A 26,038-nucleotide genomic window follows, 5' to 3' on the forward strand; every position below is an offset into this window, starting at 1 on the left:
TCCCTCTACTCAAAAGCATTTGTCGCATTAACCCTCCTGCTGTGTTCCGGTCGATTTAGACCGATTTACAAGTTTTCTCTCTGAAAAATGTAGTTCATTTAATCTAATTGTCTTAAGGTTCCATGACTTTGTCCACACAGGGCATCTGAACACACAAAACACATTTTGATGATTTTCTTTACATTTTGTGTGTATTATTTAACTTGTGTACACCTGTGGTGTTCCCAGTCAAAAATGACCGGTCAGTAGAAATGAATGGGTGAGACTACAAATAGTTTATAAAATTTAGTTCAGGCACATGCCCATTCATCAGATGGACACACTTCCTCTCCCAGACCCCCACATGCATGTGTGTTTGAACAGACAGACAGACACACACACACACACACACACACACACACACACCTCACGGCATTCTCACAAACAATCGCAACATTGATTCAATAATATATAGAACATTTCTCGCAGCTCTGGTATATAAAGCTTTTTTGAGGCCTTGTTCACAATTCATTCTGTGGCAGCACAATGACCAAACGATATACTGTATGTGAGGCTCTTGATCATATCTTTGATCATGACACTGGTGAGGAGGAGAGAGTCCTTGTTAAGCTTTGACACAAAGTAGTCTGTGATAAATAACACACTGTTTCATCTGAGTATTTGTTATAGTCAAAATAATCCATACATTATGCTTTTTTAACTCAAAAGCGAGTTGTATGAGCTCAGGTCAATAAGGCCTAAATAGCAAATAGAAGTTCAAAACTTGTAATGTTCACAAGAACTTAAGTTGCCAAAAAGATCTAAACAACATTAGGTGATAATATATGTATTATTATGGATTTATAATCAGCAATAAAGGGCCGTGGTCATTTTGGGACCGGGAACAGAATGAATGAACATGATATGATCACAACAGGGGGGTTAAATGGGATGCTTGTGCTTTTTGATGATCTGTTAAGTACCTCCTTTACTTCGATGGGACGTTCTATTTTGGAAGTTTGAAAGTGTTTCAAGTAGAGATGACAGGAGGGTATTGTGACCGTACTATAGATAGCATCATTTCCTTTGAGGGGATAATTATAGATACAGTAGGTAAACTCTTTGTTCTATAAAAGGAGAATGGGAGATATCAACAGTTGCTGAAGTTGTATTACTGTATTCTTAACGCGTGATACAGTAGATTGTAGAGAAGGGAATGTCGACAAGTCTGATTCTAAGCTATGGTGAACAACATTATGCTTTGGGTAGGGCGAAACATCCTACTTTAGTGTAATAAGCTATCTCCAAGTTCAATGCTGCATTCTTTCAGTTTTCTAAATGTTTTTTAATTTAATGATGACAAACATTGTAATGTACTGGGGTGGAATGACTATAATCATCGACTGTGTTGGGTCATTATAGATGCACAGGGGAGCAGACAGTACATCCCAAATGGTACCCTATTCCCTATGTAGTGCACTATTTATTTTTGACTGGGGCCCATAGGGTTCTGGTCGAAAGTAGTGCACTATATAGTCTTAAGGGTGCAATTCGGGGCTCAAGCCTGTGTTCAGTCATTCTAAACAATGGATGCTCAGGGGAGCAGACACAGACAGATAATGTTTTCCTTGGTGCTGTCTCCATAAAACCATCTGTCCTCCAACTCAAAAGACCTCCAATCTCCCCATGTCCACAATTAAATCCTTTCCCTGCTTCATTACATCTGACCGCACACAGTCAAAAATATGGCATTAAACCAAGCGCATTAAAATGTCTCCTAGTCATTAAGGTCCTAATAAATTAGGTTGATACATATAATCAATGTATTAAGCGCTTGACACAGATAAAACTTAGAACTAAACAGAACAGCACTCCTCTGCAATATAATTAAGCAATAAGGCACGAGGGGGTGTGGTATATGGCCAATATACCACGGCTAAGGGCTGTTCTTATGCATTACGCAACGCAGAGTTCCTGGATACGGCCCTTAGACGTGGTATATTGGCCATATATCACAAACCCCTGAGGTGCCTTATTGCTATTATAAACTGGTCACCAACGTAATCAGAGCAGTAACAATAAATGTTTTGTCATACCCGTGGTATACGGTCTGATATACCACGACTTTCAGCCAATCAGCATTCAGGGCTTAAACCAACCAGTTTATAATAGGGCTTTACTAACCAACACAACAAACAGAGAGAAATGGAAGAAATTATCAGAAAAAGATGCTAGCATTGAATAACAGAAAGATATACCCGTGAATTACAGGATCACTATGGATGATCCTGACTGGAACAATGCACTGAACCATTCACTTTTTCTACAACATGATTATATCACCTTTTGAAGTATACATTTAGATAGAATGACAATAGAGTAAGCCCTTTTCTATTCTAGGCTGGTTGTTGGATAGATGTGCTGCAGGCACCAAGCTCATTTAGGAGGACAAGAGCCAAAGGTCAGTGCTGTAACGAGCACAGAGGAGTGACACTCAGCTGCTTCCAGGCTAGAAATATCTCCCCCAGGTTTTCACTGGAGGCAGTCACAGTTGGAGTGGGAGTAAACAGGGCTCTCAGTGGCATTGGAACTGGATGAAGCTAGCTGGATGGAGGAGGAGGAGGTGGAGTAGGAAGAGTAGAAGGAGGAGGATGGAGGGCTTTATTTATAAGCAGGAAGAGAAGGGGCCGAGAGGCGCCGAGAGGGACCACTGCAGAAATCAACACTGGGCAGGGAGCAGGCTACAGTGGCTTTGGCTAACAGGGCTCTCAGAGTCTCTTCACTCAGTCCTGGTACACTGGTTGACAGAAATGTGTTGAGGGGAGACATTTATATTGGCATGGTCAGTACCTAACTAACAGTACTGATAGTTAGTTACATTTATATTGTCATAGTCAGTACCTAACTAACAGTACTGATAGTTAGTTACATTTTTATGGAATGGTCTGTACCTAACTAAGAGTACTGATAGTAGGTTACATTTATATTGTCATAGTCAGTACCTAACTAACAGTACTGATAGTTAGTTACATTTTTCTGGAATGGTCTGTACCTAACTAACAGTACTGATAGTAGGTTACATTTATATTGTTGTGGTCTGTACCTAACTAACAGTACTGATAGTTAGTTACATTTTTATGGAATGGTCTGTTGAATTATGTGAGAGACACAGACTCGGTCTCAACCTTTAAGTCTTTATTGAAGACTAATCTCTTTAGTAGGTCCTATGATTGACTGTAGTCTGGCCCAGGGGTGTGAAGGTGAGTGGAAAGGCACTGTAGTGACAAACCACCCTTGCTGTCCCTGCCTGGCTGGCTCCCCTCTCCACTGGGATTCTCTGCCTCTGACCCTGAGTCACTGGCTTGCTTGCACTCTCCCATACCATCCCTAGGAGTATACACCACATCACGCCAGGCTTTTTCGCTATAATCGACTTGAGTGGGTTGAGTCAAAGACGTGATCTTCCTGTCCGGTTTTGCGCCCCATCAGGCTTGTGTGGTGGGGGAGATTTTCATGGGCTAAATTCGGCCTCGTCTCAGGTTACTAAATTAGTCTGATTCCCGCTAGTGGAGTAGGGGCTATATTCTGGTTATTATCCTGCCTGGTTAGGCCTGGTGCTAGGGTCATATCTGGTGTAATTCCCCTGACTTATCTGGTGTCCTGTGTGATCTTAGGTATGCTCCCTTTAATGCTCCTCTCTCTCTGTCTCCCCTCCCAGAGGACCATGCCTCAGGACTACCTGGCCTGATGTCTCCAGGCTGTCCCCGTCCCCAGTCCCCCTGGTCGTGCTGCTAATCCAGTTTCTGCTGCAGTCATGGAACCCTGGCCTGTTCACCGGACCTGTTACCTTGAACCTGTTGTCTGGACCCTCTCTCTCTCTCCTCTCCCTCACTCTCTACCACACCTGCTGTCTGGACCTCTGAATGCTCGGCTATGAAAAGCCAACTGACATTACTCCTGAGGTGCTGACCTGTTGCATCCTCTGTAACCACTGTGATTATTATTTGACCCTATTGGTCATCTATGAACGTTTGAACATCTTGAAGAACGATCTGGCCTTAATGGCCATGTACTCGTATAATCTCCTCCCAGCACAGCCAGAAGAGGACCACCCCTCAGAGCCTGGTTCCTCTCTAGGCTTCCTCCTAGGTTCCAGCCTCTCTAGGGAGTTTTTCCTAGCTACCGCGCTTCTACATCCGCATTGCTTGCTATTTGTTTACTATTTGGGGTTTTAAGTGCTTGGTCGCCTGTTGGAGCATGATCTATATGACAAGGCTGAGAAACGCTTGTTCTTCCAACAATCCGTCTCCTTCCTAGGGCATAAGGATTTCCACGTCAGGAGTGGAGATGGAGAACGACTGCATTGCAGCCGTGCGTAATTGGCCGACTCCCACCACGGTAAAGGAGGTGCAGTGATTCTTAGGGTTTGCCAACTACTACCGGAGGTTTATCTGGGGTTTTGGTCAGGTTGCTGCTCCCATTACCTCACTGCTAAAGGGGGGCCTGGTGCGCTTGCAGTGGTCGGCTGAGGTGAACTTTTAGGCACCTAAAGGCTCTGTTTACCTCGGTTCCTGTGTTGGCTCATCCGGATCCCTCTTTGCCATTCATAGTGGACGCATCCGAATCTGGGATAGGAGCAGTGCTCTCTCAGCGCTCGGGTACGCCACTGAAGCTCCGCCCCTGTGCCTTCTTTTTGAAGAAGCTCAGACCGGCCAAGCGAAACTATGATGTGGGGGACCGGGAGCTGTTGGCTGTCGTAAAAGCCTTGAAGGTGTGGAGACATTGGCTTGAGGGGGCTAAACACAATTTTCTCATCTGGACTGACCATCGCAATCTGGAGTACTGAATCCTCGTCAGGAGACTGAATCCTCGTCAGGCAAGGTGGGCCATGATTTTCCACTCGTTTTGTATTTACCCTCTCTTACATACCAGGCTCCCAGAACGTTAGGGCAGACGCACTGTCCCGGCTGTATGACACAGAGGAGCGGTCCATGGATCCCACTCCCATACTCCCAGCTTCTTGTTTGGTGACGCCGGTAGTGTGGGAGCTTTGAGCGGGCGTCACGTGGACTTTGAGCAGGCATCACGTGCAGAGCCCTCTCCCCCTCAGTGTCCAGCTGGGCGTCTGTACGTTCCGTCTGCTGTCCGCGACCGACTGATCTCTTGGGCCAACACGTCACCCTCCTCTGATCATCCTGCGATAGGTCTGACGGTGCGCTGTCTTGGTGGGAGGTACTGGTGGCCCACTTTAGCTAAGGACGTGAGGATTTATGTTTCCTCCTGCTCAGTGTGCGCCCAGTACAAGGCTCCTAGACACCTGCCCAGAGGTAAGCACCTGTCGGTGGATTTTTTTTAACTGATCTTCTACCTTCACAGGGTAACACCACGATCCTGGTCGTTGTGGATCGTTTTTCTAAGTCCTGTCGTCTCCTCCCTTTGCCCGGTCTCCCTATGGCCTTACAAACTGCGGAGGCCCTGGTTACACACGTTTTCCGGCACTATGGGGTGCCTGAGGATATAGCGTCTGATTGGGGTCCCCAGTTCACATCAAGGGTCTGGAAGGCGTTCATGGAACGTCTGGGGGTCTCGGTCAGCCTTACCTCAGGTTTTCACCCTGAGAGTAATGGGCAGGTGGAGAGAGTTAACCAGGATGTGGGTAGGTTTCTGCGGTCTTATTGCCAGGACCGGCCGGAAGAGTGGGCAAAGTTCGTGCCCTGGGCAGAGATGGCCCAGAACTCGCAATGCCACTCCTCCATTAACCTTTCTCCCTTTCAATGTGTAAGGGAGTTTTTCCTAGCCACCGCGGTTCTACATCCCATTGCTTGCTATTTGGGGTTTTAAGCTGGGTATCTGTATTGCACTTATGTGACAACCACTGATGCAAAAAGGACTTTATAAAATACATTTGATTGAAAATAAATTTGATTCATAGTCAGCACCCAACTTCCGTCAAACCTCATCACCTCATCTTTGCTATGGTATGTAACTAGTCTCTCCTCACAGCCCATAGATGTTATGTTGGTTCTGGGTTGTGAGATTAGTGTTGTCGGATATTAGTTGGTACCATGGAAAATGTCCTTTATTTCAGATATTAGTTGGTACCATGGAAAATGTCCTATATTTCAGATATTAGTTGGTACCATGGAAAATTATTTCAGATATTAGTTGGTACCATGGAAAATGTCCTTTATTTCAGATATTATTTGGTACCATGGAAAATGTCCTTTCTTTCAGATATTAGTTGGTACCATGGAAAATGTCCTTTATTTCAGATAATAGTTGGTACCATGGAAAATGTCCTTTATTTCAGATATTAGTTGGTACCATGGAAAATGTCCTTTATTTCAGATATTAGTTGGTACCATGGAAAATGTCCTTTATTTCAGATATTAGTTGGTACCATGGAAAATGTCATTTATTTCAGATATTAGTTGGTACCATGGAAAATGTCCTTTATTTCAGATATTAGTTGGTACCATGGAAAATGTCCTTTATTTCAGATATTAGTTGGTACCATGGAAAATGTCCTTTATTTCAGATATTAGTTGGTACCATGGAAAATGTCCTTTATTTCAGATATTAGTTGGTACCATGGAAAATGTCCTTTATTTCAGATATTAGTTGGTACCATGGAAAATGTCCTTTATTTCAGATAATAGTTGGTACCATGGAAAGAAGTCCTTTATTTCAGATAATGGTACATGACTCATCCTTTGTAGTCTATTGCTTTTCAATGGAGCCTTGGACATAAAAGCACACATATTCTATTGCAAACTGCAAAGAAACTATTTTCCATTTTATGAGGTTGTCGTTTTCAAAGCCCCACAATAGATGTTATCTTACACAAACCCTTCCCTGCTATATCTGTACATTGTAGTCAGACAAGATTGAGTTCCAAACAAATAAGTAAACAAGGATTACATAAGATGCGATATCAGGCCCAATAGCAGTGATGGAGTGCATGTGCGTCTGCGTGTGCGTGTGCGTGTGTGTGCGTGTGTGTGTGTGTGTGTGTGTGTGTGTGTGTGTGTGTGTGTGTGTATGTGACAGCCTCCATGTAGCAGGGGTAAATTGTGGTAAATTGTCTGTCACCTAAAATCTCCTTTGCCAGATGCTTCCCCCATTCCTCCATCTATCACTGTTTAGATACCTCATCCCTTCCTAAACAGACCTCCATCCCTCTCATCCACCACACTCTGCTACCCTAAGCCGAGACACATCCAAACAACCTGATTACAATCGCCACAGCTGTCTCTCTTGGGGGTGGCAGGAAGCCTAGTGGTTAAAGTGTTGGGCCAGTAACTGGAAGGTTGCTGGATCGAATCCCCAAGCTGACAAGGTAAAAATCAGTCAAACTGCCGCTGAGCAAGGCAGTTTACCCACTATTCCGCGGGTGACATGGATGTTGATTAAGGCAGCTACCCGCATCTCTCTGATTCAGAGGTGTTGGGTTAAATGTGGAAGACCACATTTAACATTGGTTAACTGACTAGTTATTCCTCTGTCTCTCTCCTCTGATTTACAATCTCTTCAGAAATGATTCACACCCCTTGACTTTTGTTTGTTTATTTTTTATCAATGATCAACACAAAATAATGTCAAAGACACTAATATATATAAAAAAACATATATATATTGATTAGATAGGTATTCAGCCCCCTGAGTCAATACGTGTTAGAATCCCATTTGGCAGCAATTACAGCTGTGAGTCTTTCTGGGTAATTCTCTAAGAGCTTTTCACACCTGGATTGTGCAACATTTGCCCATTATTCTTTTCAATATTCTTCATGATCTGCCAAATTGGTTGTTGATCACTGCTAGACAACCATTTTCAGGTCTTGCCATAGGCTTTCAAGCAGATTTAAGTCAAAACTAACTCGGCCTCTCAGGAACATGCACTGTCTTCTTTGTAAACAAATCCAGAAGATTTGGCCTTGTGTTTTAGGTTATTGGCCTGCTGAAAGGTGAATTCCTCTCCCAATGTCTGGTGGAAAGCAGACTGAACCAGGTTTTCCTCTAGGATTTTGCGTGCGCTTAGCTCCATTCCATTTTTTTAAATCCTAAAAACTCCCTAGTCCTTAACGATTACAAGCATTCACATAATATGGTGCAGCTTAAACATATGGAGAGTGGTACTCAGTGATGTGTTGTATTGGATTTGCACCAAACATAACAATTTGTATTCAGGACAAAAAGTAAACTTTTTTTTTGCAGTATTACTTTAGTGCCTTGTTGCAAACAGGATGTTCTTTATTCTGTACAAGCTTCCTTCTTTTCACTCTGTCATTTAGGTTAGTATTGTGGAGTAACTACAATGTTGTTGATCCATCCTCAGTTTTCTCCTATCACAGCCATTAAACTCTGAACCTGTTTAAAGTCACCATTGGCCCCATGTTGAAATCCCTGAGCGGTTTCCTTCCTCTCCAGCAACTGAGTTAGGAAGGACACCTGTATCTTTGCAGTGACTGGGTGTATTGATAGACCATCCAACGTGTAATTAATAAATTCACCATGCTCAAAGGGATATCCAATATCTGCTTTTTTTTACCCATCTACCAATAGGTGCTGTCACGACGTCTGCCGAAGTCGAAGCCTCTCCTTGTTTGGGCGGTGCTCGGCGGTCGACGTCACCGGTCTTCTAGCCATCATTGATCCATTTATCATTTTCCTTTGGTTTTGTCTTGTCTTCCTACACACCTGGTTTCAATCCCATTCATTTCCTTTCGTGTATTTAATCCTCTGTTTCCCCTCACGTCTTTGTCAGAGATTTTCTCCATTACACTCAGTTTGATTCTCCTGCACCTGACTTCCCTGCCACCTATACACACACGACTCTGACAGGTGCTCTTCTTTGCGAGGCATTGGAAAACCTTTGTGGTTCAATCTGTGGTTGAAATGTATTGCTCGACTGAGGGAACTGACAGATAATTATATGTGTGGGGTACAGAGATTAGGTAGTCATTCAAAATCATGTTAAACACTTATTTTACACAGAGTGAGTCCATGCAACTTATGTGACTTGTTAAGCATATTCTGGACCTATTTAGGCTTGCCATAACAAAGTGGTTGAATACTTATTGACCCAAGAAATGTCATTTTTTTCATTTTTTATTAATTTGTAGAATAAAATAAAAACATTATTCCACTTTGACACTATGGGGTATGTCAATTGAATACATTTTAAATTCAGGCTGTAACACAATTTTTTGGGTAAAGTCAAGGGGTGTGAATACTTTCTGAAGGCACTGTACATGGCCAGTTAGGGTGTTTTTAGACACCAGAGGATCTGAATCACTCTCGGTCCTCCTACACAGTGACGTTGGTCTGTTACTTAGAATATGTTATGTGGGAGAAGAAAGAGCTGTTCAAGGATACTCCACAACAAGACACTTAAAAATCTAGTCTTACTGGAACGTCTGCCATTGTTTGAAAGGGTTGTGCTGTGCATTGACTAGAGAATCTCCAAGGAACTCCAGGAGATGCTCACAATCCCCAGAAGAATGACAACATCATCAGATCTGAGTCAACAGCTGAGTCATAAACTGTTATAATGACTCACTAACCTGATCTTTACCTAACTGTCAGAAAAACACCACCTATGAACATTTACATTTACCTTTGACCTCTGTGGAGGAATAGTGAAAGGTGTGAGAAACTAGAAAGCCAGTAAACAAGCCATTTGAGCCCAGAAATTGTGAAATCAACGTTTCTGGGGAGTTACACTACTGTAGTTCACCTCACCAGTTGAAAAACTGAATAGTGTAATAGATACTGTTGGAATCAATAAGTTACTCCTCAGCCTAAAATGTCTCCACCAGTATTGCTGTATTGCTAGCTTTTCAGTAACTGGAGTTACTGTGTGAATGGCTAGGATGTTGTCATGGAGGGTGACAACATATGTTTGTGAGTTCTGGTCTCAGTAAGTGCTGGTTAGGGAGGATGTGGTATGCCAAGCACAGTGAAATGGAATGAGACTGTCACACTCCCACAGTACTGTATCAATATTCACACTGTGTCTGCCAAAGAAACAACCCGATACAATAGCATGACAGCAATACAAGTGTTAAGTAACTGCTTTACAAGACCATCCCTCTTGTCACTGACTGCTAAAACATCAAGGCCTTGAAGAGAGAGCCCTCTGTAAGATGATATCGTTATCCAGAGTAAAGTTATTTCTGTCAGTTAACCTCTTGGATCTCTAGGGGCGCTATTTCATTTTTGGATAAAAAACGTTCCCGTTTTAAGCGCAATATTTTGTCACGAAAAGATGCTCGACTATGCATATTATTTACCGTTTTGGAAAGAAAACACTCTGAAGTTTCAGAATCTGCAAAGATATTGTCTGTAAGTGCCCCAGAACTCATTCTACTGGCGAAACCAAGATGATACGTCAACCAGGAAATGAGCAGAATCTCTGAAGCTCTGTTTTCCATTGTCTCCTTATATGGCTGTGATTGCGCAAGGAATGAGCCTACACTTTCTGTCGTTTCCCCAAGGTGTTTGCAGCATTGTGACGTATTTGTAGGCATATCATTGGAAGATTGACCATAAGAGACTACATTTTCCAAGTGTCCGCCTGGTGTCCCTGCGTCGAAATTGGAGCGCAAAGCCAGGTGCAATTATTTTTCCATTTGAGAGCAAGGAGAAACCAGGCTTCCACGAAGGATATATCATCGAAGAGATATGTGGAAAAACACCTTGAGGATTGATTCTAAACCACGTTTGCCATGTTTCAGTCGATATTATGGAGTTAATTTGGAAAAAAGTTCGCGTTTTGAGGGCTGAATTTTCGTTTTTTTTTTTTTTTTTTTTTTGGTAGCCAAATGTGATGTACAAAACGGAGCTATTTCTAATACACAAAGAATCTTTTTGGAAAAACTGAGCATCTGCTATCTAACTGAGAGTCTCCTCATTGAAAACATCAGAAGTTCTTCAAAGGTAAGTTATTTTATTTGAAGGCTTTACTTGTTTTTGTGATAGTTGCCTGCTAAATGCTAACGCTAATGCTAACGCTAAATGCTACGCTAGCTAGCTACTGTTACACAAATTGTTTTCCTATGGTTGAAAAGCATATTTTGAAAATCTGAGATGACAGTGTTGTTAACAAAAGGCTAAGATTGAGAGATAGCATATTTATTTCATTTCATTTGCGATTTTCATGAATAGTTAATGTTGCGTTATGGTAATGAGCTTAGGTCTATAAATAGAATCCCGGATCCGGGTTTGGTCGTCGCAACAGGTTAAGAAGAGGCGAAAGAGTGAAGAATCCCCATTTTCCAACTGATGGCCGAGTAACATATTACTCATCTAAGTGTTGTGTCTTTGGCTATGCCGGATTAAGTGATATGACATGCCATTCTATAAAATAATTTCTCCGTAATTAATATTACCTGATTGAGCTAATCATGTAAATGTAATTATATAGAGAGTCGGGCACCACAAAATAATATTTATAGAGCTGTTATCTTCCGAATAAACTCTTAAAGACCTAGTAATATTTAACATCAATAGCAGTCAATATTAATCGTAATCTTAATTCAGTCTCATCTGAAAGTTGTAAATTCTTGGTTATCTGCACGAACCCTGGCTAACAAGTTGAACCAGCAATACAAAATTGGGTTTAATTATTTATTTACTAAATACCTAACTAATCACACAGAATTACACATACACATAATTAAATCATAACTTGATTACAAATTACGTCATAAAGGAAAATGTCACTAGCGGGCGGGAACAGATATGACAGCTTGTTACACAAAAGAAAAGGGGCTGGGTTTGAGTGAAAGAGCGGGAAGACTGAGGAACAAAGGGTGACGCTGTGCTATCGTAAATACAGTATCTTATGCATTCTAAATTACCGCCCATTTGGAAAAGGTAAATGCAATAAATATTTACTCTGAGCTGCGCTTCAGTAGGTTGGTGGTAGATGGAAGGCCGTGTTGACAAACTGAGTCCTTCGAAGAATGTCTCTGGTGGTCGATTGGATACGTTGTAGTAACGTCATTGTGTGATAGACGGGATACTCTGCCTGTTCCTTCCTAACTCTCGTTTGCAGCTGCTGTTGCTAACTCAACGGCTAGGAGGTATCACTTCTGTAGTGAATAAGAGTTCAAATTTCATACCATTCGCAACCAAAGCTCACGCTGATGTTGGCTTCGTTCTGTAGTTATTATCTGAACCATTCTGACATCGGACCGTCGTCCTCACGTCCTTGGAACAGGAGGTTATATTGTCGTCAAGGGCTTATATAGGAAGGGAGAAGGGGCGTGTTTGAAAAGTTTTATAGCCCATGTCCCTTCACAGGGGTGGGTCACTGTCATCTTATGAAAACCAAAATCTCACATTTTAGAAGCTAAAATCACATTTCATCCCATCACAAATAATTTCATGTTCAAACATTTAAATTGAACAACAATTCCATGTGAATCCAATAACTCTGATGTGTAGACTTTCCACTGTAGAGTTTGTCATCTTATCATTGATGAGAATGTCTCAGATGACAACCAAACTGACATCATATTCATTAAGTACCACCGCATATGTTCAGTTGGTCAGATTACAAGAATATAGTTCATTTCCCCCCACCTTCTGATGTTCCCAGAATCTCTATGTTAACCAAGGGTTTTGCAAAGACCCTTGGGTAGAGAGAGGAAAAAGGGGGGAAGAGGTATTTATGACTGTCATAAACCTACCCCCAGGCCAACGTCATGACATAAGCATAAACATGAATGTTTCGGTTATATGCTCTCTAGGCACACCAAATGACATTATCTAGTTTAGCATGGCATACCTGTGACTGCTCTCCTGAGAGGCTGAGATTCATTCCAGACAGTAGTTAAACCTAACAGCTAAATGCTCTAACTGCTCTAGAAAACACAATGTACTACTGTTCAACCATCTATCCACTCCACTGGTGTTTGATGGACAGACTGATTTGATGTGCTGCTGGAGCAGATCTGTTGATAAGTTTCTCTCTGTAGAGGGCTGCTAGGTTGGTGTTCTGATTGAGTGCAGAGTGAGATACAAACTATTGTCCAGGGAAGACAGGGACGAGAGAGAGGGAGAAAGACAGAGAGAGAGAGCAGTGAACGGGACTGTTACGCACGCCTCTATGAAGAGGGAACGCAACACCCTGCATCAACTAAACTCTCTGTGAAGTGAAAAAGGTATGGACTGTAGGTGCGAGTAAGGATGACAACAGGCAGAATGTGGTACCGTTTACAAGGACCTTATTCCTTTACACGGTAATATGGGGAAAAGGGGCTGGACGGAACCAAAGCAAAGAAAGTAAATCTCAAAGCCCCCTCTCCTATCTATCTTACCTGCCTACCCACTACTTACCTAATTTAGCACCACCTGGTGCCCTAACCAAAATACAGGGGGTGGTCCACCCAGGTCTTACCTAGTGTGCCTAGACAGTGAATATACTACGGGTATATGTATGCCCGCGGGCCTCTTACCTAAACACTCCCAAGGTGCCTTCCCCTTCCCCCCTGGGAACAAATGAAATAGAATATTAAACAATTTTACAAACAAACTAAGAAACAGAGGACATCAAATAAGCTCTATCTGAGCAACAAACTCACAAAACATACCAACTTCCCAGCAATGAACTCCCATCAAAATCAACCTCTAGCAAAATCTCTCTGCAATGACCTCCCAGCAAATATCTCTAGCAAATCTCTATCACAAACAATCGCTCTGCAATGACCTCAGCAAAATCTCTCTCAGCAATCCCTACCTCCAAAGCTCTCTCCTGAACAGAACACTGGCTTTTATATAGCTTCAGAATGAATGTAACTGGAGACAGCTGTGTCTTGACGAGGGGGCGGGGTCAGCTCTCCAATTAGCCCTGGAGTCGACCAATCAGCTGCTTGAGGGATTTCAGGAAGCCATTTCCTGAAATAAAACACATGCAAATACACAAACTACAACACATAAACTGGGGAACGTAACACGCCCACCACAAAAATTGCAAACCTAGTTTTGCAATAACAAAAGCCAACGCATCCCCAGTTAGTAAACCCGTGATAGAGCGTCAGCAACCACATTCGTCGAGCCCTTCACATAAGCGATCTGTACATTATATCCTTGTACAATCAGAGCCCACCGCATAAGGCGGCGGTTCTGGTTGTACATTTGTTTCAAAAACACCAATGGATTATGGTCTGTGAAGACCATAACAGGCAAAGCACTGGATCCCACATATACCTCAAAGAACTGTAAAGCAAGCAATAAAGCCAGCGTCTCTTGTTCAATTGTAGAGTATCTTGACTGACACGAGTTGAACTTACGGGAGAAGAAACTGACGGGCCGATCCACTCCGTCTTCATCTTCCTGTAAGAGAACCGCTCCCACCCCCACTATACTAGCATCTACCTCCAACTTAAAAGGTTTGTCAAAGTTGGGGGCGGCAAGCACTGGGGCACTACAAAGTAGCGCTTTAGCGGACTCAAAAGCATAGTTACAGTCCTTGGACCACTTGAATGGTACCTTGGGACTAAGCAGAGATGAAAGGGGAGCTACTACCGTCGAGAAATTCTTACAGAAGGTACGATAGTACCCTACCATCCCCAGGAATCTGCGCAACTGGCGGTGAGTCGTGGGAGCAGGAAAAGCAACAATTGCTTCCACTTTGCCAGTTACTGGGCGCACTTGACCTCGTCCCACTTGTTTACCTAAGTAAGTCACTGTAGCCTTCCCAAACTCACACTTGGCCAAATTGAGGGTTAATGAAGCATTCTCCAACAGCTGAAACACACTTTTCAAAGTGGAGAGATGATCAGACCAAGTAGACGAATGAATCACCACATCGTCAAGGTAAGCAGTACAATTTGGCAAATCTGCAAACACAATGTAGAGAGTATAGAATGTATAGAGGAAAGAAAGGAATAAAAGGGCCAGAGAGAGAGAGAGAGAGAGAGCAAGTGAGAGACAGCGAGTGAGAGAGAGAAAGAGAGAGAGGTGAACGATGGGGGACAGGAAATGAATCACGGGTGACGGAAGACAAAGAAAGAAGAAAGAAATACAGATGGGGCAGAAGATGGCAGGCAAGAGGAGGCTTTAATGAAGGGAAGCAGGTCATACAATGGGACTGACAGTTCAGTAATGAAGACAGACCAGTCAGACACAAGCAGGGGAGATGACAAATGTACGAGCCAGGGCAGAGCTGAGCCATACACTAAACTAATGGGGGAGTGAATGAGCTCTCACACGACTAATAACTGACACTCATGTAAAGTGCATTAACTAGCATCTTACACCGACCTAACCCTGGATAGCTTCTCTATATTTCCTCTCAAAGAATAGGGGCAGCTTGAAATACAGTGTGAGTTCAAAATGACCACCTATTCCCCATAGGGCTCTGGTCAAAAGACATGCACTTCAGAAGGAATAGGGTGCCGTCTCCAGGAAAAAGCTGTGCTGCAGAACGGTAGGCCCTGCAGGGACCTCCACGGTGCTTCAGCAAGGAAGAGGACATAGATTTTGTGCGTGGGATGACAACTCACCCATTGATTAAGCTGTAGCTAGTTTGTCCTTCCTCCATGAAAGAGGCTCCCGAGTGACGCAGCTGTCTAAGGCACTGCATCTCAGTGCTTGAGGCGTCACTACAGACACCGGTTTGTGATTTTGAGTCCCAGAGGGCGGCGCCCTATTGGCCCAGCGTCATCTGGGGTAGGCTGTCATTGTAAATAAGAATTTGTTCTTAACTGACTTGCCTAGTTAAATAAAGGTTGCATTTAAAAAACAAAAGAGCAGATAAATTATGCCACATTTCAACAAACCGCTGCTACCCCCTCAAAGCAAAATAACAGCTCTTTGAACTCGTTCCAAAATGGCACCCTATTCCATACATAGTGCACTACTTTTGACCAGAGCCCTATGGGGAATAGGGTGTGATTTGTGACGCACACCAAGCCTGGACAGGATCCACTTTGATAATATAATACTGACCACGCCATGGCAGCTGAGCACAAATGCTGCTCCCTTCCTTCCTATCTATTTATTACACACAGCTCATTATTCACACTCCAGCCGTTATACAACAGTAGCCTTTCTCTGAGAGGCTTTTGTCATGGCATTTGCTTTTTTGTTAGGTTACATGAAAAACTAAATCGCCCCTGTGTATCACGTTATAAAAATAGCAGCGGTAGCCTCAGTGGTTAGAGGTCTGCTCGTTCCAGAGTGGTGGGAATTCAGCACAGTATGTTTCTAACTCATCTACTGCCTCCTGGATGAATGGAAAGGAGAATGAGTAGAAGTATTAGCTATTCACAATGCTGGGAGGTCTGTCTTGTGTGCCTGCGGGTTGGTGTGTGTGTGTGGGGAGGGGGGGGGGGGAGTCAAAGAGAGAGAGAGAGAGAGAGAGAGAGAGAGAGAGACAGAGAGAGAGAGAGAGAGACAGAGAGAGAGAGAGAGAGAGAGAGAGAGAGAGAGAGAGAGAGAGAGAGCGACAGAGAGAGAGAGAGAGAGAGAGAGAGAGAGAGAGAGAGAGAGAGAGAGAGAGAGAGAGAGAGAGAGAATAGAGATAAGATAGTGACCAATCTAAGCTCATCTCTAGGCTGTCTGGTTTCCTGAAGGATGACTCATTACATTGCAGGGGAGAACCATCTTAATAAAACCCCATAGACCAAAGTTTTGTTTACTTTCAACCTTTTACCATTTCACTTCAGCTACACAGTTACACTCCCCCGGCTCTTTGACAGGGAAACTTACAGCCTTAAAGTAATAGGAGATTTGAATATATGACACTGTATTTTGTCCATTATATCAGCACTGGACAAACAATAAAGAGTGTATTTCTGCTCACTTCCTCCACTCTCAGCTAGTTGCTTCTTGTCTGGTAAACATACAGTGGCACTTTGGCTGCCTCTCTAATGGCACCTATTTCCAATATAGTGCACTACTTTTGATGAGGGCCCACAAGTCTGTGGTCAAATGTACTACACTATTAGGGAATAGTGTCCCATTTAGGACACATTTTTTGAAGTAGCACAAGAGAGGAAGAATTAGCCTCCTTGCTCCCTGCCTTAAATGCTGCCTGCTTAATTAAAAGCTTGAATTAATTATTTAGTTCTTGATGAAATGGGGATCGGGACCAATGAATGACTGAGAGGGAGCCACTGTCTCTCTGCAGGGAAATCATAGCAACACAGCAGGCCGGTACAGGCCTTAGCAACCCACAGGAGACAAATAGAGACTGTTCTATCTCATCCTAACAACTGAATGGTGATGTAACAATTACAAAACACTTTCATGTCTTGGCTGAATCATTTCAGAAATCTAGATCAATTACAGCTACATACTGTATATCTGTTTCAATTAAATTCACAAACGCTGTTACAGCTCAGTTAAAAGACTGAGCCTTGTGTGGATGTAGAGTCAGGTCCAAAAGTATTGATACCCTTGATAAAGATGACCAAAAATAAATAAAAAATAAAAATAAATACTGAGCTATATTGAATGCTAAAGAAAATGGGGAAATTATATTATTTTAATACAATTGCTCAGAGAAAGAGATGTTGTTTAATTAACAAGTAACACATTTAGAGGGATCTTATACCATTCTTCCAAACAGAATCTTTCCAGATCCTTGATATCCTTCATCTGTGCTTATGGACTGCTCTCTTCAATTCAAACCACAGGTTTTCAATGGGGTTCAAGTGGGATCAATTAAAATTTCCATTGTGGATTTTGATGTGTTCTTGGGGTTAGGTTTCAGACTCCTGGTAGAGAAAACCAGGTTTTTGACTAAAATGTGCTGGTACATTAGAAAAAAGGGTTCCAAAAGGGTTTATTCGGCTGTCCCCATAGAAGAACCCTTTTTGGTTCCAGGTAGAACACTTTTGTGTTACATGTAGAACTCTCTATGGAAAGGGTTCTACATTGAACCCAAAAGGGTTCTACATTGAGCCAAAAAGGGTTCTCCTATGGGGACAGTTCTAGAACCCTTTAAGGTTCTAGATAGCACTTTTCTTCTAAGAGGGTGGTTAAAGTTTATGATGCTGTTGACCGTAACATAAGCATAAGCAACATAAAGGTTCGCTTAGGGCCCCAGGCTGCTATAGAGGGCCCCCAACCTCTACTATGTTGAGAGTTAGAATAGTAGAATACACAAGGTGCAAGTTCGAAATTTGGTTGTGCATAGGGCTGTAACGGTGACTGTATTATTGCCACAACGGTGGTCACGAGTCATTATGGAAGTCAAATTCCATGTGACAGTTTAGTCATGGTAATTAGGCTTCTCCAAGCTCTGATGCTGCTGATGGTCATTTAGTAGCCTACCAAACGTGCTAATTGCCTGGTACTCAGCACTATATTGTCCCTCTAATCACTCTGACATCAACGCAAATGTGTTCAAAAATCTAATCAAACACTTCATGAGAGCTTAAAGGCTCATGTTGTGCAACATTTCTATAGGCTATGCAATTGCGTGAGAAAACAGAGTGATGGCCTCTATTAAAAAGAGGAGGATCCCATCAGCTTTCAATAGGCTAGGCCTACTATATTTATTTCTCAACTTTCATAATATGAAGCACATTATTTATCTTTAAAATAGGAGTATAGTCTACCTGGCTGGCATGAAAATGTAACCACGGGAAAAGTGTCCTTCATTCGCTTTTTAAGTGCATTGATGACATGTATTATTCCCGCTGCCCCTGTTTCGAGACAGGTGCATTATAATGGTCCATTCTAAATAAAAATAAATGTCACACAAATATTATTTAATATATGTAAAGACAAGATTAAATCAAGAATAGTGTGATGGGTGACAATATTAGCCTATAACTTGTGAATGATATATTATCACTTGTGAATGATGCCCAGCTTGAGGCAAGAAACAGCCCATGCTTTTTTTGCAACATTTTCAAATCATAGCAGCACACCTCATGTAGCCTAGCACATAAGCCTCCTATATGTTGTGATAAGGCCTGTGTCACAACTAAAGTGGCCAAATAAAATGAAGCACATTCATCTGCTTTACAAGGGGTATAGAGCCTAACTGGCATACATAAGCACACAAAAAAAAATGCTTCTTTATTATAAAAGCAATTCATGCATAATCACATTTGTGGTCACTTTTGAGAATGGTGTTTTCCTGCAAATGGAACATTCCCACGTATAGCCTACTGCCATGTACGCATTGCTGTGCTTATAATTAGAAGAAATAGCCTAATAGTTTATCAACATTTTAAGCTAAACGATCTCATTTGTTACATCAGGCTTATTTGTTTTAATTAACTAGTGTAGCCCACAGCCATATGGCATAGCCAGACATAAGGACAACTCAGAGTGTGCTATTATGTACTTCTGAAATAAATCATGGATTTATTGTGATGATGTAGGCTGTATTACATGGATTTATTGTGAAGGTGTAGGCTGTATTACATGGATTGATTAGACTTTTTAAAATGTAGATGTTCCAAAGGTCTGCATCAGTGGCTTGTAGGATATGTGTGGAAGCCAGGAGATGCTAAATGTGTTTATGTTCATTAATGGTCAGTTACTGTGAGACCGGCAGTTATGTCAGCTAACAATGCTTTGATTGGTAAATTAGTCTAGCCAGCTATTTATACTTGTAGTAATCATGGCTGAATACCGACTGGCCACGCAGGGCAGGTTCCCTTTTGATTTTGTTAGTCACTCTCACTCAGATATATTCAATATGGCATAAGTCATGGCAAAATGTGTAGAATTGCAGGGAATTAACTGTAAAACCTATATCTTTCTTCTGTCAAGGGGGGGGGGGGGGGACAACCAAATCTCACTTAGGGCCGGCACCCAAAAGGCTAGATCTGACCATGACAAGTTCCAATCTAAGTGCCAATGCTGCTTAGCAATCTCCAGGCATTAACATTTGTTGGATGACATGAAAATAACAAACCTGGTTTCCTCTGCCAGGAGGCTGAAACTTGGTCGCAAGTTGATCTTCCAGCAAGACAATAACTCCAAGCACACATCAAAATCCACAAAGAAATTCTTACTTGATCCACATTTTGCAATTGCCATCTCATTGGGGATATACTATCGAGTGGTTTGAGAAGAGATGACAACAAGCATCACTCATCTCCTGTTATGTATAGAGCATGCAGAGACAGCCAGGCGACCAGGTCAGATGGGAGTCATACAACATGCAGCCAAGGTCTCCTAGCCTGAGCATGTCAGGTGTCTATAGAAACAAATTAAATCAACCAGCCAAGGTCTCCTAACCTGAGCATGTCAGGTGCCTATAGAAACAAATTAAATCAACCAGCCAAGGTCTCCTAGCCTGAGCATGTCAGGTGCCTATAGAAACAAATTAAATCAACCAGCCAAGGTCTCCTAACCTGAGCATGTCAGGTGCCTATAGAAACAAATTAAATCAACCAGCCAAGGTATCCTAGCATGAGCATGTCAGTGGAATACAGAAAGAAATTAAATCTATCATGACCACAACCTGAGGATACATGTCTTCTGAGATGGTCATCATGCTAATATTAGTAACCACTCCAAAAAATGAGTAAATATTACCACATTTGAATTCTTTCCACGCTCTTCACACAAGGCAATATATAGAGCTCTTTGTAACAGTTCAACTGTGTAAAGACTGTGCTGTGACCAACAACAAAAAATAAGTTGCCTCATAATGAACAGGTCCCTCGTCTAACAAGATGATCCCATTCAAAACTTCATGAGACAGACAAGCAAGACACCACAATCCTGTCTGTCTGCCCTTTAGACAATTCTCTATTCAGGTACAATTAGAAGTCTGCTGAGCAAGACACCACAATCCTGTCTGTCTGCCCTTTAGACAATTCTCTATTCAGGTACAATTAGCAGTCTGCTGAGCAATCACCCCCCAAGACCCAGAGCCTTATATGTAGACCTTATTTCTATTTCTGTCTAAATATATGGCTCTGACAAGGCCAAACTGTTCTCAATCCCTTATTTTGAGGTCAGGCAAACAGAAGAATACAGTTCAAAGATAGAAGCATATTAATAAATAGAGGACATATTTATTTAACACAAAATAAATTCCTATATTAACTCAGGATTTGTCTAAATAAATGACTGGACGTGTTAACCTTGGAACAGTGTCAGAGAAGTAAGAAGTAATAACAGATGTTTTTATTTTAATCTGATTCAAAATAGCCTTGTCTTCGACTGTGTTGAGAAAGTCTTATATTAGACATTAATGAAGGTCTGAGCTATTCTGGGATCCTCTGAATAAATCTTGTTTTGTTTTTTAATAGCTGCAGGTTATGTTTTCAAGTCTGACTGGGCGAAAGCAGATGACATTAGCCAAACAATGTCTTGTGGCAGACAGACTGACGATGAGACAGCAGCACTGATAACAAAACACAACCTACCGCTGTGACAAAAGAAAAACACACCACTGATAGCAAACCTTCAAATAATGCGTCAGTATGTGAAACACATTCATTTTCCTGACTACAGCAAAGAATCAGGCCTTACACTGTCTCAAGAGGCAGCCTATTCTTTATAGTGCCCTACTATGGGCGCTGGTCAAAAGTTGTGCACTACATAGGGAATAAGGTCCCATTTGAGACCCACATACTCTCTCTGCTGTAGTCTCTATTCATCATCTCTCTCCACTCACACTGCCCCCTCCAATTTCAATTCCATTGAAATGCTATTACATAACATACCAAACTCCAAAATAAACCTGGAAATTAAAGTAGCAGAATTACTGGAACAGCTAGCTTCACACATATACATAAAAGTGCACACCTTGGCATCATGGATTTGAAATAGATTAAATGCACTCTAATCTTAGTGAGACAGTGAATGCATCCGAAATAGCACCCTGTTCCCTGTATAGTGCACTACTTTAGACCAGGTCCCATGGAATAAAATAGCACCCTAACATTGGAATAGAGTGCCATTTGGGTAGCAAAAAGCATCTGCACTAGTTTCTCTCCTCAGACTGGCAAAGTTCAGCTTAGATCGTGGAGCCACAGGCTGGGGTAGGGAGCATGAATATTTGATCAGTATTGCAGAATAAAATACATAAATTTTGATGGGATTAAAACGAGTGCCTCAAACTGTACCTCAAATCAAATCAAATGTTATTTGTCACATACACATGGTTAGCAGATGTTAATGCGAGTGTAGCGAAATGCTTGTGATTCTAGTTCCGACAAGTCTGATGGCCTTGTGATAGAAGCTGTTTTTCAGTCTCTCGGTCCCTGCTTTGATGCACCTGTACTGACCTCGCCTTCTGGATGATAACGGGGTGAACAGGCAGTGGCTCAGGTGGTTGTTGTCCTTGATGATCTTTATGGCTTTCCTGTGACATCGGGTGGTGTAGGTGTCCTGGAGGGCAGGTAGTTTGCCCCCTGTGATGCGTTGTGCAGACCTCACCACCCTCTGGAGAGCCTTACGGTTGTGGGCGGAGCAGTTGCCGTACCAGGCGGGGATACAGCCCGACAGGATGCTCTCGATTGTGTATCTGTAGAAGTTTGTGAGTGCTTTTGGTGACAAGCCGAATTCATTCAGCTTCCTGAGGTTGAAGAGGCGCTGCTGTGCCTTCTTCACTACGCTGTCTGTGTGGGTGGACCAATTCAGTTTGTCCGTGATGTGTACGCCGAGGAACTTAAAACTTACTACCCTCTCCACTACTGTCCCGTCGAGGTCGATAGGGGGGTGGTCCCTCTGCTGTTTCCTGAAGTCCACAATCATCTCTTTTGTTTTGTTGACGTTGAGTGTGAGGTTATTTTCCTGACACCACACTCCGAGGGCCCTCACCTCCTCCCTGTAGTCCGTCTCGTCGTTGTTGGTAACCAATCCTACCACTGTAGTGTCGTCCGCAAACTTGATGATTGAGTTGGAGGCGTGCAGTCGTGGGTGAACAGGGAGTACAGGAGAGGGCTCAGAACGCACCCTTGTGGGGCCCCAGTGTTGAGGATCAGTGGGGTGGAGGTGTTGTTACCTACCCTCACCACCTGAGGGCGGCACATCAGGAAATCCAGTACCCAGTTGCACGGGGCGGGGTCGAGACCCAGGCTCTCGAGCTTGATGACGAGTTTGGAGGGTGCTATGGTGTTAAATGCTGAGCTGTAGTCGATGAAAAGCATTCTCACATAGCTATTCCTCTTGTCCAGATGGGTTAGGGCAGTGTGCAGTGTGGCTGCGATTGCGTAGTCTGTGGACCTTTTGGGGCGGTAAGCAAATTGGAGTGGGTCTAGGGTGTCAGGTAGGGTGGAGGTGATATGGTCCTTGACTAGTCTCTCAAAGCATTTCATGATGACGGAAGTGAGTGCCACGGGGCGATAGTCGTTTAGCTCAGTTATCTTAGCTTTCTTGGGAACAGGAACAATGGTGGCCCTCTTGAAGCATGTGGGAACAGCAGACTGGGATAAGGATTGATTGAAAATGTCCGTAAACACACCAGCCAGCTGGTCTGCCCATGCTCTGAGGACGCGGCTGGGGATGCCGTCTGGGCCTGCAGCCTTGCGAGGGTTAACCCGTTTAAATGTTTTACTCACGTCGGCTGCAGTGAAGGAGAGTCCGAAGGTTTTGGTAGTGGGCCGTGTCAGTGGCACTGTATTGTCCTCAAAGCGAGCAAATAAGTTATTTAGTCTGTCTTGGAGCAAGACATCCTGGTCCGCGACATGGCTGGTTTTCTTTTTGTAATCCGTGATTGACTGTAGACCCTGCCACATACCTCTTGTGTCTGAGCCGTTGAATTGCTACTCTACTTTGTCTCTATACTGACGCTTAGCTTGTTTGATTGCCTTGTGGAGGGAATAGCTACACTGTTTGTATTCGGTCATGTTTCCTGTCACCTTGCCCTGGTTAAAAGCAGTGGTTCGCGCATTCAGTTTTGCGCGAATGCTGCCATCAATCCATGGTTTCTAGTTGGGGAATGTTTTAATCGTTGCTGTGGGTATGACATCGCTGATGCACTTTCTAATGAACTCGCTTTCTAATGAACTCGAATCAGCGTATTCGTCAATGTTGTTGTTGGATGCAATGCGGAACATATCCCAGTCCATGTGATCGAAGCAATCTTGAAGCGTGGAATCAGATTGGTCGGACCAGCATTGAACAGACCTGAGCGCGGGAGCTTCTTGTTTTAGTTTCTGTCTGTATGCTGAAAGCAACAAAATGGAGTCGTGGTCAGCTTTTCCGAAAGGAGGGCGGGGGAGGGCCTTATATGCGTCGCAGAAGTTAGAATAACAATGATCCAGGGTGTTACCAGCCCTGGTTGCGCAATCGATATGCTGATAGAATTTAGGGAGTCTTGTTTTCAGATTAGCCTTGTTAAAATCCCCAGCTACAATGAATGCAGCCTCAGGATATGTGGTTTCCAGTTTACATAGAGCCACTGATTCCGTACCCCACACGACACTCTGTCTCTCTGTTTCAGTAGTTAGTATTTTGCCACTATGACGTACTCCACATGACTCTCTGTCTCTCTGTTTCAGTAGTTAGTATTCTGGCACTGTGACTGACCTTTTTTCACAACAGACAGAGTTGGTGTGTTTATATTACCTATGTAGTGCACTACCAGAACCTTTGGGAACCTGGTCAAATGTAATACACTATAAAGGGATAAGGGTTTGATTTGGGACATAAACAGAGCTGTTTATGTTTGTCATATTTTATTGTATTATAATTGGAGTCATAGCTAGCAATACCCTGCGTGTTGGTTTCTTCTCAGAATAGGTCTATGCACTAATAGGCCTTTTACTGAACACACACGCACACGCACACACACACACACACACACACACACACACACACACACACACACACACACACACACACACACACACACACACACACACACACACACACACACACACACACACACACACACACACACACACACACACACACACACTGCCTACGTACCTTGACTGCTTCCATGTGTGAGACTCTGTCAAACAGCATGCCGTTAACAGTCACTATCTGATCCCCGATCCGCAGTCCTTCATTCTCGGCAAAAGATCCGGGTTCTACTAGCGACACATAGATTCCCACACCGTGCTCAGAACCTCCCCGGATACTGAACCCTAAGCCCTCATTGCTCTTGCTGCGTCTCAGTGTCACTTCGCGGATCTCTCCAACAGCCTCCCCCTGCATGAAAGCCAGGGGAGCTGTCCCATCAGCGGTGGTGCTGAAACTATCGGGGCAGGGGCAAGCTTCTGGTGATGTGAAACAAGAAAGATCATGAGGCAACTGGGGCTCATGCGGGTTCATAAAGTGTGTAGTGGGAATAGGGACACAGTTGTTTGCAGTATTTCCTACTCCTCCAAAGCTTTCAGGGTTGTTGACACTGTTTAGTGGTAGATGATCCGTTTTAAGGTACAGGCCCTCAGAAGTATACTGGTCGAACAACAGCTGATCTGAGCGGGGAATGACCAAACGCAACATGGGGAGGAGTTGTCGTTTGTTCGGCGTGTTGAGGATTATTTTGAGAGTTTGAACCAAGTCGAAGACGTTGCGTTTAGCGTGGTAAACATTGAGGCAGTGGATGAATTGTTCTCTCTCGAAGTCAGTGAGCAGCAAGTTGAGCGCGTTGTGCAGCTTCCGAACGTTGGCTGACAGCCCTCGGCCGCCCGACCCAGTCCCGGAGTTGCTGGCCGTCGTTGAACTGAGTGAAACGTGCTCCAAATCACTGCTCATCATCCTACAATTTTAACGTAAACACCGCACCGCAGACAGAGATGGTCCGATAATCAGGCATTTATAATATTTCTGTAGATGTCACTCCGCTCCGAAAACATAGGTGACCGCACCGCGATTCTTGGAGGAAGTCACATTTAAAAATTGTAATTGTTCCGATGTTTGTAGGTAGGGTCAAATACTATCTGCTTACCATTGTCGTCGCATCTTCTATCTTCATCTATTTATGTAGAGTCCGGTTTTGTGTGAAGGTGCGTGGTAGATGATGGTGAGAAAATAATTGATTCAAAAAGTTGCTATAAATATTCGTGCAGATTAGGAATATTCATTGTCGGGTCACAAGTTTTATTCAACGGAATATGATCCTGGATATCCAAGCGCGCGCATTTTACGCGACAATCACAAGCAATCAAAAATTGTC

The 26,038-nt window shown here is 43.1% G+C and overlaps 1 protein-coding gene across 1 annotated transcript in view; it reads right to left on the minus strand.

Annotated features, from left to right (window-relative positions):
• LOC139389952 (whirlin-like) overlaps nt 1-25,620 on the minus strand; it is an 81,340-nt gene extending 55,720 nt beyond the window's left edge. The window contains exon 1 of the mRNA XM_071137001.1: nt 24,844-25,620. Within this exon, the coding sequence (XP_070993102.1) occupies nt 24,844-25,620 (777 nt within the window). The remainder of the gene's footprint in view (nt 1-24,843) is intronic.
• Nucleotides 25,621-26,038: the final 418 nt, after the last annotated feature.

The sequence above is a fragment of the Oncorhynchus clarkii genome, chromosome 30 (assembly GCF_045791955.1).
Source record: "Oncorhynchus clarkii lewisi isolate Uvic-CL-2024 chromosome 30, UVic_Ocla_1.0, whole genome shotgun sequence".
NCBI classification, from domain to species: Eukaryota; Metazoa; Chordata; class Actinopteri; order Salmoniformes; family Salmonidae; genus Oncorhynchus; species Oncorhynchus clarkii.